This window comes from Gymnoscopelus microlampas (genome assembly GCF_963454915.1).
Source record: "Gymnoscopelus microlampas genome assembly, chromosome: 3".
NCBI lineage: Eukaryota > Metazoa > Chordata > Actinopteri > Myctophiformes > Myctophidae > Gymnoscopelus > Gymnoscopelus microlampas.
This window is the reverse complement of record NC_139940.1, coordinates 59,375,098-59,389,939: the sequence shown is the minus strand read 5'-3', so window position 1 is coordinate 59,389,939 and position 14,842 is coordinate 59,375,098. Positions and strand designations below refer to the sequence as shown.

Here is a 14,842-nt window from a genome sequence, read left to right as displayed (position 1 = left end):
AGTTGTGAGATTGTAGATCAGCTATTTTCACAATGAAGTATGTAAAAAACACTCAATTAAGTATTTCATGTTATCTTTAACAATTGCAGATGTATTCATTGACAGTCATGTTGTGTGAAATGCAACTTAGATGAAGTCTGCACCAAGTGAGGCTTGAACCTGTGACCTTGAGGTTGTGAGACATACACTTAAGTGGGAAGCTATTGGACCAACAGACAAACCTCTGAAAAAAGAGATCACACTGATCATTAGGGGTGTGCCGATACACTAATTTCACGAAACGATACGATATTTGGCTCACAACTTTGATACGATTTCGATACGATACGATACGCACTTTTTTTATTATGAAAATATATGGAGGAGAAAAAAAGAAAATGCAAACAAATAATTCTGTTTTTGCATTATTCAGACATGCAAACTTGTAGCTTTTCAGCTACAATAGCCGTTTTGAATCCAAATAGTATGACACCTGACCCGAAAAAAAAACATGTTGTCACTCTTTTCACTTCGGGGCCGTTTGCATGCCTGATTATTATGATTGTAAAAATTTCAAACTGCTCAAGATTGCGGACAATCTAAGGGCGGTGCTTACTGGTCAACGTGATAGATGTGTTCCTCATTAGTCAAGGCACATGTGTAAGCAGGTCTAATGGCTGTCGGCCAAACGAGGCATGACTTTTGCCTGTTTAAAGTTTGCATTTTCAAAAAATTGCTATAGCGCCCCCGTTTGACCAATTGGAGTAAGATTGGTTTCAGTGATATTTGGAATGGCCCTTTACATTTCTGCAAAGTTTCAAAGAATGGTAAGTCTGCATGTATGTGTTAGGGGCAGATGAATAATTGTCATAAAACTGCAATATTCATTGGCTCATTAAAGCTTCATTTTTTTCACTTAGAAAAAATCCGCTTGCACCGTTTGGTCGGCATAGGTCCAAAGTTCATGTGTAAAATGTTTCGTGCAAATTACTCAAAAATCCCAGGAGGAGATAGGTTTTAACTGTTTTTCATATAATTCAAAATGGTGGGAGATCTAAAGGTCAGAGGTCAAAAGTCAGAGTGTGAAAGTTGTTCAGCATGAGGAGACGCATATGTGTATTGAAGTTTGATGGCTGTAGGTCAAATAGGGCATGAGTTGTACCTGTTCAAAGTTGGCATTTTTCAATTGAGTGCTATAGCGCCACCTTTTGACGAAAGATTGTGAGAATTATTTCTTGATCGTTTTTCATGACCATCTACCATATGGCCGAGTTTCGTAAAAAGCGTATGCACGGTTCAGCCAGAACTGCCAAAAGTGCAGAAGAAGAAATGGAATAATGACAATAACAAAACGGGTCCATGCTGGAAGCCTTTTATTCAGGATGTTGTTTCAGTGGACTGGAATAGGTTTCAGTTGATTCCTTTTGTTGAGGATGCCTCGAACTTTCTTTTAGATGAATTTGTGAGAGTTATTGATAAACATGCTCCTTGGAAAACAGTAAGAGTTAAAGGTAGACATTTACCATGGATCAATTCAGATCTCATAGGTCTCTTTAAACGTAGAGATACGGCTTGGGAAAAATACAGATCTACTAGGGACCCAGTTGACTGGGACTCTTACAAACATTTGAGAAATATTTGTAAGACACAGACCAGAAATGCCAAGGCTAATTTTCATAGGAATGGACTTTCACAAGATTTCAAAAATCCCAAACAGTTTTGGAATAAGTTGAATAGTATTCTTAATCCAAGGAAAAACTCTGTTCCGCAGATTCGTGTAAATGATGAAGTTGTCCACGACCCTGCTCTTATCTCTGATGTGTTTAATCGTTATTTTTCCTCTGTTAGTAATTCTTATTCTTTTGATTCTCCTTATTTAAATAATCATGTTAGTAGTCCTATTAATGGTTCATTTGCATTTAGACGAATATTACCTACGGAAATTTCACAAGTTATTTCAGAACTTAAGGTTGGATGTGCCTCTGGTCCAGACGGATTAGAGGCCAAGTTTATTAAATTAGCTTCTCAAGTTCTCATCTTCCCTCTTGCAGATTTATTTAATTTGTCCCTATCTACTTGTCAACTTCCATCAATCTGGAAACAAAGAAATTGGGAGACGTTCGTTTAAGTTTAAAGCACCTTCTGATTGGAACAATTTATCCACTTTACTTAGATCAATTATTTCATTTTCTGTTTTCAAAATATCTCTGCTTGATTCCCTAAAATCTAACTGTTCTTGCTTTTGATTTATATTTTTCATATGGGATGGTGTGAGAGCCCCTATGTGTATGTTTTGTTGTTGTTGAATGTTATGTGATTGTTTTGTATCAATGTTTGTGTGTTGTGCCTGAGGACCCCCTGGAAGACGAGATGCTGCATCTCAAGGGGTTTATCCTCCAATACATTTTTCAAAAAAAAAAAAAAAAACCTGTTTTGAGCTTGTAGATCTGCTACGTTTGCTACTTTTGAATTTCAATCTTGAAAAGTAACAGTTTTGGACGTATGAGGTTACCACCCGACAGAGACCATAGATGGTTGGGGTGTGCTATAAGGCAGTGGTGTAAAGTAACTACTGTAAGTACATTTACTCAAGTACTATACTTATGTACAATTTTGAGGTCTTTTTTACTCTATATCTTTTACTCAAGTAACATTTTGAACACAGGTCTTTTTCTTGTAACAGAGCATTTCGGCATTTCAGTATTGATACTTTTACTCAAGTAAAAAATGTGAGTACTTTTTCCACCACTGCTATAATGTTAGCAGGAACGGAGGTTCCAGTTCCTTTGTGCTTAAATAATTATGAATGTTCTTGAGAGAACGGAAGCCCAGAGGGAACAGAATGCACCACTACTGTTTGATGTGACAATTAAAACAATGTCAGAACAATGGTTGACCTGGTCACCTGCCAAATGAGTCAGCAGACTGACCTCTAGACTACTGGTCACGGCAAAAAGAAAAAAAAAGAGAAATCCCGGCATTTGTCCGATGGGATATCCTACTGTGTTTGTGACTGGATATTTAATGCAGTGGCTCTCAAACCTTTTCATGTCCAGTGGTGTAAAGTAACTAAGTACATTCACTCAATTACTGTACTTAAGTACAATTTAGATTTTTTTTTTTTTTTTTTTACTGTACTGGAGTATCTCCAATTTTCAGTACTTTTACTTTTTTTTTTGCGATCTGGAAACCTGCAAGGTTTCCAGTTGGATCCCGGGCTCCCCCTGAGTTAGTGTCGAAGTGTCCTTGAGCGAGACACTGAACCCCTAATAGGCTCTATTCACAGCAGCCATATTATGAAGACATTCACAGAATCACAGGTGTTACCAATGATACTAATGAAGGCTCTGTTCCATTCTTGTCAAACAGAGTCAGGGTGCTGATATTGTGCATGTTGGCTCACTGGAAACACCAGTGACCAGTGGGTCTACAGTTGGGGTCCAGGGTCCCTCATGGGCTTCCAAATGGCCCCTTACAGGTGTGTAACTCTGAGAGTGTACAAATGGAACCAAATGGACACGTAAGGGTCCATTTGGTTCCATTTGTACACTCTCAGAGTTGTGGGGGTCGTGGAAACCACTGTGCTAGACTAAATGGAACAGAGCCTTCATTAGTATCATTAGTAACACCTGGGAAGGAAGTGATGTGTGTGTGTGTGTGTGTGTGTGTGTGTGTGTGTAGGGCTGTCACAATTATGGAATTGTACTTAATGATGAAGCCATACAAATACCGTAATTGCAATTAACAACATTTTTATTGTGTGGCTTTTAAGCCTTGTAAACAAAAATTGCATGCGGGCAAATATGACAAAAAAACACAAATAAATGACAATGACTGACACCAATAATCCAAATGAAAGGTTTATGCCAAATGATGCCTTATTTAATATTTTATACTCAAAATGTTGTTACAAATTAGTGGGAATACTCGATCTACAAGCTCACAACGCGTCGCATGGCTTGAAGATCTGCTATTTCCACAATGTTGTTTCAAAATGTATGAACCTTTCTCAACATGGAAACGATTATGATGATTATGCAAAATAATTGCAATTATCTCAAATAATTATGCAATGATGTAATAATTGTGACAGGCCTGTGTGTGTGTGTGTGTGTGTGTGTGTGTGTGTGTGTGTGTGTGTGTGTGTGTGCGTGTGTGCGTGTGTGTGTGTGTGTGTGTGTGTGTGTGTTTGAGAGAGCAAGTGTTACATATATTTACCAGAATTTGAGATGACACCTGCCTATAGTGGCTTTTAGGTTCTCATTCGTGACCCCGTTAAGGGTCACTCTTGTTTGATCTCCTCAGAGGTGGACGAAGTACTCGACCCCAGTACTTGAGTAAAGGCCTTTGCAGACAGGGTGCGATTTTTCGCACGGAAAAAACGGACAATATAATTTTTTTAATCAACACATGGTTCTCAATGACCTCATGCACACACCGTGCGGCGATGCGAAGCCGCACGTTCAACCCAGTTCGATTTGTGCGTTTTTTCGCATGCGGTAAAAACTGATTGACTAATCGCACCCTGTGTGCAAAGTTCTTTAGAGTACAGAAACTCCTTGGTCAAATTTACTCCACTATAAGTAAAAGTAGCTCAGTCAAAATGTTACTAAAGTAAGAGTAAAAAAGTCATTGCTTTTAAATATACTTAAGTATTCCAAAGTACATGCTTTGAAAAATACTTAAAGTACAAGTAAAAGTACATTTCTTAATTTTTAGATCAATGAATTGCTGTAATGTTTTCACAATGAATTTATAGGACCTTGTAACTCTTGTTTCAGAGAAGTACTGTAACTCGGCACTGTGCTTGTAGAACCACTACGTTATACAAAGCCTGCAGAAACACCATACAAAAACATAGAAATTACTGAGGAACCAGAACTAAATACTTTTACTCCTATACACCCATACAAGATGTAACAAAGAGGCGAGCAGAAGGGGAAGACAGAAACACGGTCAGTGTGAGAGCAGAAGTTAGGCCAATTGCATTTTAGGGAAGACAAGAAAACAGCCAACCTAAAGACCAGACCGCACCAAGGCAATTAGTCGCAACTCCTTGCTACAAAATCGTTTTAAGGTCAACCGCACCAATGCAACTCCTTGCAACTGCCATTGGGGGAAATGGTTGCAAGTAGTTCCATATATGTTGCAAGGAGTTGCATGGCGAATCATCGTTGTGGATGTGGAGTGGGCTTAAAAGTACTCAGTACTTTACAGCCTTCCTAGTACTCAAGTACAGTACTCAAGTACATTTACTCCGTTACTGTCCACCACTGCTAAATTTAAGGGGAAAGGGAGGTGGAACAATGTTGTGGTCAAGTCAAGGTGAATATCAAATCTGAATGCAGGTGTCTCTGTCTCCCTAATAAGCGTAGATGCGCTCAACTGCCCCTAATGAGGAAGGTCACTGGTCACTGTCCTAAATGCTGAAACACGACTATCTTCAACAGATGATGACCAGCATTGTTCATGTTTTACTTAAAAGTAAAGTACTTAAAAATATTATTTTAAGACCCAAACATGTGGTGCCAGGCAATGGCTAAGAACACATTTGAAAAAGACTTTCCACTACTTGGATCTCTTAGGACTTTGTATTTGTGATAGAGTTGACTTTTATAAACAGTATAAACATTTGTTCACCCCCTTTTTTCTCACCAAATGCCTGCATAGTGATTGATTGATTGTCCATCCATGACTGGCTTTTTAGACAATGGAGTCTGTTCTTCAAAGTCTCTCTGAGGCTCTAAAGCTTAAATCTGAACTGTAACAATGTACAGTATCATGAATCCAGTCATCTCCTTTCCCACTTTCTCCCCACCCCCCTCTTCTTCCCCTTCTTTTTTTCTATGGAAATAACGATACAATGGGAACGAAAACAAATTTCACCCACTTTTTTACTTCTGTAAACCTGTGATGTGACAATAAAGCTGATTCTGATTCAGTAAGTGCCACTCACTTATACAAAGATGTATAAACGCGGTAGTGTAAAACTGGACTGGTTTGATCACAATGACACGCATGTCAATTCATTGCAAGATATTCCAAACACCCCAGATATTGTGTTCATTAATGAAATGGGCTGCCCATTCGATGTGTATATGGACACTTGTTTTACATCCAAATAGGCCTGTCACAATTATCCTATATTACAATAGGCTCTATTCACAGCAGCCATATTATGAAGACATTCACAGGTGTTACCAATGACACTAATGAAGGCTCTGTTCCATTTAGTCTAGCACAGTGGTTTCCACGAGCCATTTGGAAGCCCATGATGGTCCCTGGACCCCAACTGTAGACCCACTGGTGTTTCCAGTGAGCCAACATGCACAATATTAGCACCCTGACTCTGTTTGACCAGAATGGAACAGAGCCTTCATTAGTATCATTGGCAACAACTGTGAATGTCTTCATAATATGGCTGCTGTTAATAGAGCCTATTGGCATGTTTCGCAGGTTTTCACATTCGCTGGTGGTTCGGGGAAGCGAGCCCTTTTGGGGGACCACAAAGATTGCGCACGTGGACTATAATAATGACAATAATGCTGATATATTGGCTCTGTTTGTGGTTCAAATCCAACATACAGTAGACACGATGTCACGGAGCATATATGGCCATATCTATCGGCAGTGGCACATAGGTGTCAAACTCTAGAGGTTTTTTCTAGTTATTACATGATTGCCAAATCGCAATTATTTGAGATAATCGCAATTATTTTTGCGTGATCTGCCATTTCCGCTATTTTTACATTCCATTTTTGATTACAAAGCCTAAACGGATAACAGAAATTAAATTTGTATTCATAATGTTCCAATGACGTAAGAAGCTTCTAGTCTCACTCTGAGGAGGTTAGAAGCTACTAGTCTCACTCTGAGGAGATTATAGGAGCTACTAGTCTCACTCTGAGGTTAGGAGGAGCTAGGAACAGAAATTAAATTTGTATTCATAATGTTCCAATGACGATTTTGAGAATTTAAAGTGGATTATCTTAGATAGATAGATACTTTATTTGTCCTTGCGGAAATTCATTTTGTGCCAAGCAGCCATCAGGATACAAAAAAATCACAAACACATAACATAATTACAAAATACATCAAACTAGACAAGGCAACCAGTCATGGTTCAAGAGGCATCACATTACATTTTATGCACAGAACTGAGATGGGGCCTGTTTGTTCAGGAGTCCTATACTTGTAGGGACAAATGATCTTGAAGCCCTAGCCATCTCTGTTTATTTATTTTTCTGTGTGTGTGTGTGTGTGTGTGTGTGTGTGTGTGTGTGTGTGTGTGTGTGTGTGTCTGTGTGTGTGTGTTCCAGGTTCACAGCATGGAGAGAGAACCACACCCTTCTGCATGGTGGACGGACACAAGAGGAGCCTGAGCCAAGCTCTACAGGTTCGCACGCACGCATGCACGCACGCACACGCAGGCCTGCGACCGGTCGGTCGGTCGGTCAGATATAGTATAAAGGCAGCTACATAGTATAAAGGCAGTTACATAGTCCTGGATGGGCAGGCAAAAACTACCAAAATTACATAATTCAGAACTTATTAGTGTGGTTGCCCAACAGGGCAACCAGACTATAGTACTCTATAGCTTTCTTTATTTATTTATAGATAAACTTTATTTCAAACCGCATCTCCTCCCACAGTTTTCATCCCCCAATGTTGTGCCATATGTCAAAATGACCGTCTAAATCGGGAATCGTGTGCTTGTATTTTGCTAAGAGGTTGGTTGAATAGTTTAATTGATATCAATTTATTAGTGCATTAAATTGCCCCATCCACTTTAATGTAAAAGTGAAAAAACTCAAATTCAAGTATTTTTTTCTCAGAAACCTTAAGAGCTAGAGTTATCAGATTTGGAGGGAAAATTCATAATTAAGTTCCAAATTATTAAAAAAAATATCACACCATTCGGCCTTATGGTGGCGCTATAACAGCCCCCTTTACGTTTTGGCCCGTAACTCTTGAACCGTAGGTCCTAAAATCAAAATTTCTTTTCACCTGGATTCCTTGGGTCACGACGCATCTCCTCATATAGGCCACGCCCATTTGCGTCAGGATATTTTTTTTGATATTGATTTATTAGTGCATTAAATTTCCCCATCCACTTTAATGGGAATTGCAAAAACTCCCATTCAAGTATTTTTTTCTCGGAAACCGTAAGAGCTAGAGTTACCACATTTGGAGGGGAGGTTAATAGTTTTTTGCAAAATTATTAAGAAAATAATCACACCAATCGGCCACATGGTGGCGCTATAACAAACCCCTTTACGTTTTGGCCTATAACTCTTGAACCGTAAGTCGTAAAATCCAAATTTCTTTTCCCCTGGATTCCTTGGATCACGACGCATCTCCCCATATAGGCCACGCCCATTTGCGTCTGGATAGATTTTCCGCCATTTTGAATTTTCTTCAAAACACACTTTTTGCTCCTTTTCCTGCAATTTTTTCCCAAATCTCACACAAATCGGTACACGTGATCTATGGACCCATGCGATAAACCTATCCAAACGGCATTATGATAATCCTTACCGTTCGTCCGTAAATTGTTTCCAAAGTTAGCGGGAGGGACCCGTTTCACCAAAAATGGCAAAAATCACAAACGAAACATCCAATCGATCCCAGATTTAAATCACATGTCGAGGGTGGTTTACTCAACGAGTCCCCAAAAGCATTTCCACTTTGACCCATAGGGTGCGCCACAAATGCGCAAAATGTCACCGTTTGATGCAAAAACATGATTTTTGGGGGGGTCAGTCCCTTCAAAATGAAACGCAAGCGATCTCAGGAGTGACGTGACAATGTGATTGGCGCAGTCTCCGACGGTATCCCTCCCGGCGTATTGCTCGAGTCCCGAACGGCGTCGGCGCAACCACACTTTGCAATTGCCAATTGCGACGCGTCTAGTTTCTGCTGTTCTTGACAACGTGTTGTGAGCTTATAGATCTGCTATATTTGTTACTTTTGTGTGACACGCTTGCATGACAAAGTAGGACATTAAAAAACGTACGTTGAAATATGAAGATACAAGGTGTCTGCCCGACAGCAACTGATATACTGATGTATTTAGTTTAGTTTATAGTAGAAGAGACATTGGCTGAGTAGGTTATGAGCTACTAGTCTCACTCTGAGGAGGTTAGAAGCTTCTAGTCTCACTCTGAGGAGGTTAATAGCTTCTAGTCTCACTCTGAGGAGGTTAGAAGCTACTAGTCTCACTCTGAGGTGGTTAGAAGCTTCTAGTCTCACTCTGAGGAGGTTAGAAGCTTCTAGTCTCACTATGAGGAGGTTAGAAGCTACTAGTCTCACTCTGAGGAGGTTAATAGCTTCTAGTCTCACTCTGAGGAGGTTAGAAGCTTCTAGTCTCACTCTGAGGAGGTTAGAAGCTTCTAGTCTCACTATGAGGAGGTTAGAAGCTACTAGTCTCACTCTGAGGAGGTTAATAGCTTCTAGTCTCACTCTGAGGAGGTTAGAAGCTTCTAGTCTCACTCTGAGGAGGTTAGAAGCTTCTAGTCTCACTATGAGGAGGTTAGAAGCTACTAGTCTCACTCTGAGGAGGTTAGAAGCTTCTAGTCTCACTCTGAGGAGGTTAGAAGCTACTAGTCTCACTCTGAGGAGGTAATAAGCTACTAGTCTCACTCTGAGGAGGTTAGAAGCTTCTAGTCTCACTCTGAGGAGGTTAGAAGCTACTAGTCTCACTCTGAGGAGGTAATAAGCTACTAGTCTCACTCTGAGGAGGTTAGAAGCTACTAGTCTCACTCTGAGGTGGTTAGAAGCTTCTAGTCTCACTCTGAGGAGGTTAGAAGCTTCTAGTCTCACTATGAGGAGGTTAGAAGCTACTAGTCTCACTCTGAGGAGGTTAGAAGCTTCTAGTCTCACTCTGAGGAGGTTAGAAGCTACTAGTCTCACTCTGAGGAGGTAAGAAGCTTCTAGTCTCACTCTGAGGAGGTTAGAAGCTACTAGTCTCACTCTGAGGAGATTATAGGAGCTACTAGTCTCACTCTGAGGTTAGGAGGAGCTAGTCCCACTCTGAGGAGGTTATAGGAGGTACTAGTCTCACTCTGAGGAGGTTAAAGGGGCTACACCATGAATTTAAAAAAAATATATTATATATAAATATTGCCCCCTAATACGTTTTAAACAGGTTGTAAGCCTAAAAAACATCCAGATATTTTTTCTCACAATCTGACTGTCTGTCATTCCAAGCTTTTTCAGCTGCAATACCAAAACGTCCTATTGGGCAGGGGGGAGCTACTGAGCAATTCTGTCTGGCCATCATCAATGCAAAATCAGGGCAAGTGACATCACTTGCCCTGCCATTCTGAAATGGCCTGTTCAGACACGCCCATTCAGGAAATCCATGAAATGAGCATGAATGACTGAATGTTAAAAAAAAATATTTTTTTGGGTACAAGAGACACTGGGGAGCCCAAAAAATACTAAAAACCTAAAAAAAAAAAGAAATTCATGGTGTAGCCCCTTTAAGAGCTATTAGTCTCACTCTGAGGAGGTTAGAAGCTACTAGTCTCACTCTGAGGAGGTTAGAAGCTTCTAGTCTCACTCTGAGGAGGTTACAAGCTTCTAGTCTCACTCTGAGGAGGTAGAAGCTACTAGTCTCACTCTGAGGAGGTTAGACGCTACTAGTGTCACTCTGAGGAGGTTAGACGCTACTAGTCTCACTCTGAGGAGGCTAAAGGCTTCTAGTCTCACTCTGAGGAGGTTAGGAGGTAATAGTCTCACTATGAGGAGGTTAGGAGGTAATAGTCTCACTATGAGGAGGTTAGGAGGTAATAGTCTCACTCTGAGGAGGTTAGGAGGTAAAAGTCTCACTCTGAGGAGGTTAGGAGGTAATAGTCTCACTCTGAGGAGGTTATGTGGTAATTAGTCTGGGAGGCATTGCGTCGGAGCTACATCCCGCCCACAAATACCAGGGCTCTGGCCCAGAAGTTCCTCGCCACTCCCGTTTGTATGCGAGAGCTGGCGAAAACTTCTGGGAACTCAGATTAGGTGGTAATAGTCTCACTCTGAGGAGGTTAGAAGCTACTAGTGTCACTCTGGGGAGGTTAGGAGCTACTAGTCTCACTCTGAGGAGGTTAGGAGGTATAGTGTCACTCTGAGGAGGTTAGGAGGTAATAGTCTCACTCTGAGGAGGTTAGGAGGTATAGTGTCACTCGGGGGAGGTTAGAAGCTACTAGTCTCACTCTGAGGAGGTTAGCAGGTACTAGTCTCACTCTGAGGAGGTTAGGAGGTAATAGTCTCACTCTGAGGAGGTTAGGAGGTATAGTGTCACTCTGGGGAGGTTAGGAGGTATAGTGTCACTCTGGGGAGGTTAGGAGGTAATAGTCTCACTCTGAGGAGGTTAGGAGGTATAGTGTCACTCTGGGGAGGTTAGGAGGTATAGTCTCACTCTGAGGAGGTTAGGAGGTATAGTGCCACTCTGGGGTGGTTAGGAGGTATAGTCTCACTCTGAGGAGGTTAGGAGGTATAGTGTCACTCTGGGGAGGTTAGGAGGTATAGTCTCACTCTGAGGAGGTTAGGAGGTATAGTGTCACTCTGGGTGCACTACATCATTTTATTGGGCCTCTAAATAGCGCCATGCATCGTTTCTGACTCGGTAAGGCTGGCTCAGGCTGGCATGGACAGTCTCGCGATACTTTGGCACGTTCAGAAATGTACTCTGTGCTTTTTAGATACCTCAATAACATTATTACAGTGTTGTGTTGTGTTGCTTTTCGATATGTGCAAACGTGTAGCGATGTGACGCATTTTGAGCTTGTAGATCGGCTATTTCCACTATTTATGTTTATTTTATGTATAAAGTAATTAAATATGTGTTATTTGTCATATATTTTGTTTACGAAGCACCAAACAGTCATTTTTATTCATAATGTTCCAATCATTTTCAACAAAATATTTGAGTGACAATTAATCGGCAAGTAAAATTTCCCTGCAGCCCTTACTCCCGGCTGCAGTTCGATTAGTCTGCTGGCTGGAATGGCCGGACAGAGAAAATTACGTAGATGGCCCTTCCTTCTTAAATAACCCTTCGTTGCTGGGTGGAGTCTTTAAGGTCACTTCCTGGTTGCTGGCAAGGAAGGTAAATTAAGGAAAGGACACCAAATAATGTAATTTACTCTATCCAGCAATTCCAGCTGGCAGATTTGTCACACTGGGTGGCAAACTGCAGCTGAAACTTCGGTGGAATGCACTGCAGTCAATGAGAGGCAGGTGGACCAGCTTATGAACAAACACTATTGCTGAACGACTGAGACCTTTGTAAAATACTCGGTCCAGTATTCTGCTGTGTTTGCATTTTGATTTGTACACTGTATAATTATTTTTATGTATTTAAAGACTACAAAGTACATTTCTGAACATGCCAAAGTCCATCTTTGCCAGAAACGATACATGGTGCTGTTTAGATGCCTCAATAAAATTACATAGTGTGCACAAGTAATTAGAAAACAACTTGTGAAATTTGTGAAAGTTCTTTTATATTCCTGAACCGATTTTAGTCCCAGTCGTTCAGAAATAGTGTTTGTTCACAAGCTGGTCCAGCCGGCTCTCATTGACTCCAATGTATTTCACCTAACTTCTGGGTACCTTCTTCTAGCATAGCCATGCTTCTTTTAGGGAAATGACCTCACACTTCCTGTCAGCTGCGCAGGAAGTACCCGCCCCCTTTTAGAGGTGACCCCGCCCCTCAGCTCGTTAGATCATTACGACGCAGGAAGTTCCTGGTGAAATAATGTCAACGCTCCTGTTTCCTTCCTACAATTACACCCCTTATCTGAGAATACACACCTCAAACGCACACCCCTCTCCCTCTCTCTCTCTCTCTCACACACATACACACACACACACACACACACACACACACACACACACACACACACACACACACACACACACAACCTGCCAAACAGCCAAGGTGATTTCCTTAAACAGAAGTGATTTTACAGCTGTTAAAACTCAAATTAACGCCTCACAACACACACTAAATACACTACATAGTTCTTATTCATTTATTATGTTTTTATGTAGAAATCTAAAAAAATCTCATGTCAAGGACCCCCAGATTCATATGTATTTTGTGGCAGACCCCCATCTGCCAGGGACCCCCGTAAACCCCCATGTACCCCATACACCATACTGGGACCCCCCTCTCACCTCTCATCTCTTGTCTTTAATCTCTCTGTCCATGAACACATTTCCTGTCGGCCTGAGGAGAGGAGAGGAGAGGAAAGGAGAGGGGATAGGAAGGTTGAGGAGAGGAGAGGAATGTTTGGCAGGAGAGAGTAGAGGAGGAGAGGAGAGGAAGGTTGAGGAGAGGAGAGGAGAGGAAGGGTGGGGAGAACAGAGGAGGAGAGAGGAGAGGAGAGGAGGGTTGGGGAGAAGAGGGGAGAGGAGAGGTTGGGGAGAAGAGAGGAGAGAGGGGAGGAGGGGGAGAAGAGAGGGGAGGGGAGAGGAGAGGAATATTGGGGAGAGAGGAAAGGAGAGGGGAGAGGAGGGGAGGGGAAGGTTGGGGAGAAGAGCAGAGAGGAGGAGAGGAGAGGAGAGGAGAGGGAGGAGAGGAAGGGAGTTAACATTTAAGTTTCAATAGTCTTACCACTGAATGAACCTCCGACACCCTTCCTCTCTCCCTCCCTCCCTCCCTCCCTTCCTTCCTTTTTGTGACTAACCATTTTTAGTACAATTCATCTGGGTGCAGCCCCGCCCACTCACCACACCTCTGCTGATGACATCCATGTGTGTCAGCATGCACTGTTAACTTAACCCACTATAGGTTCGGATGAGGTTATTATGATGCTATATTTACTCATTTTGCTGTGGACCCCCTGGAACCCCCCCAAGGACCACTTGGAAGAACCACTGAACTAGAAGTTCAGGCCGCTACGCATAGTGGCCTGAACTTTTAGAGGTTTGTCCAATATGTCTGAGTCATAGGGTCGGGGGCTTTGCCAGAGTACACATTGTACCCATCCGTCTGTATTGATTCATTATTGTCTCCGCCAGGCCGAAGGCATGGTGGAGAATATGTTTTCGTTTGATTTCCTTTGGTTCCACCAAGCTAACATTGGTCAAGCTTCACGTGACACGTGACAATATGTTGAAAGGGTGTGCTTTGATTGGCTAGCGAGACGCATGACGAAATACATACCTATAAATAGGTGAATCACTTCGAAACATTGCGTTGCATGTTTCAAAGTGACATCAGTGCCATCAGCCAAGCTAACATTTAGTCAGGAGATATTAGCAGAAAAAGTTCCAATCTTGGAATAAATTCCAATATTTGCTGGCGGAGACTTGTGCTCCGAGGAGCACATTTTCTAGTTATCAATGTATTAGATTGTTTATTTAACGCACAGAACCAAATGAACATGTGTTGTAATTACATTAACATAATTGAATTTGTATTGCTTGATTGATTGAATACTTTATTAACACGATTATTAACAATGCAGGTAGTACAGTCAAATGTTATGCTAAAAGGATAACACAAAAAGCCCCAGGGGCTAGTTACCCTTGTGGTCCATTCATAAGTGAGACATATAATAATACAATACAATACAATACAATACAAATACAATAGAAAACATATTGGAATAAAGCTAAGTAGCATCAACAGGTATCTTTACAGAGAAAGGATGGGTGGGGGCGGGGCTCAGAGGATTTTACTGTCAAGGTGTTCAAGGAGTTAAACTATGTTCACTTGTATTTTGAGAATAGGAATTGTTTTATAGTCTTTGGTAGGTCATTCATAGTAGAATGCATGTAATTGAAGCCACATAACCAAAGGGACAATGTTGTCACACAAACAGTATTTAATTGAAATGAATAGGTGGGGGCTGGGCCATCC

General features: G+C 41.4%; 1 protein-coding gene across 4 annotated transcripts in view; it reads left to right on the top strand.

Annotated features, from left to right (window-relative positions):
* The window catches only part of adam15 (ADAM metallopeptidase domain 15), a 104,908-nt gene that overhangs the window by 9,097 nt on the left and 80,969 nt on the right, over positions 1-14,842 (top strand). For all 4 annotated transcript variants that reach the window (XM_084053199.1, XM_084053201.1, XM_084053200.1 and 1 more), the window contains one exon: positions 7,299-7,375. In XM_084053199.1, the coding sequence (XP_083909325.1) occupies positions 7,299-7,375 (77 nt within the window). The remainder of the gene's footprint in view (positions 1-7,298; positions 7,376-14,842) is intronic.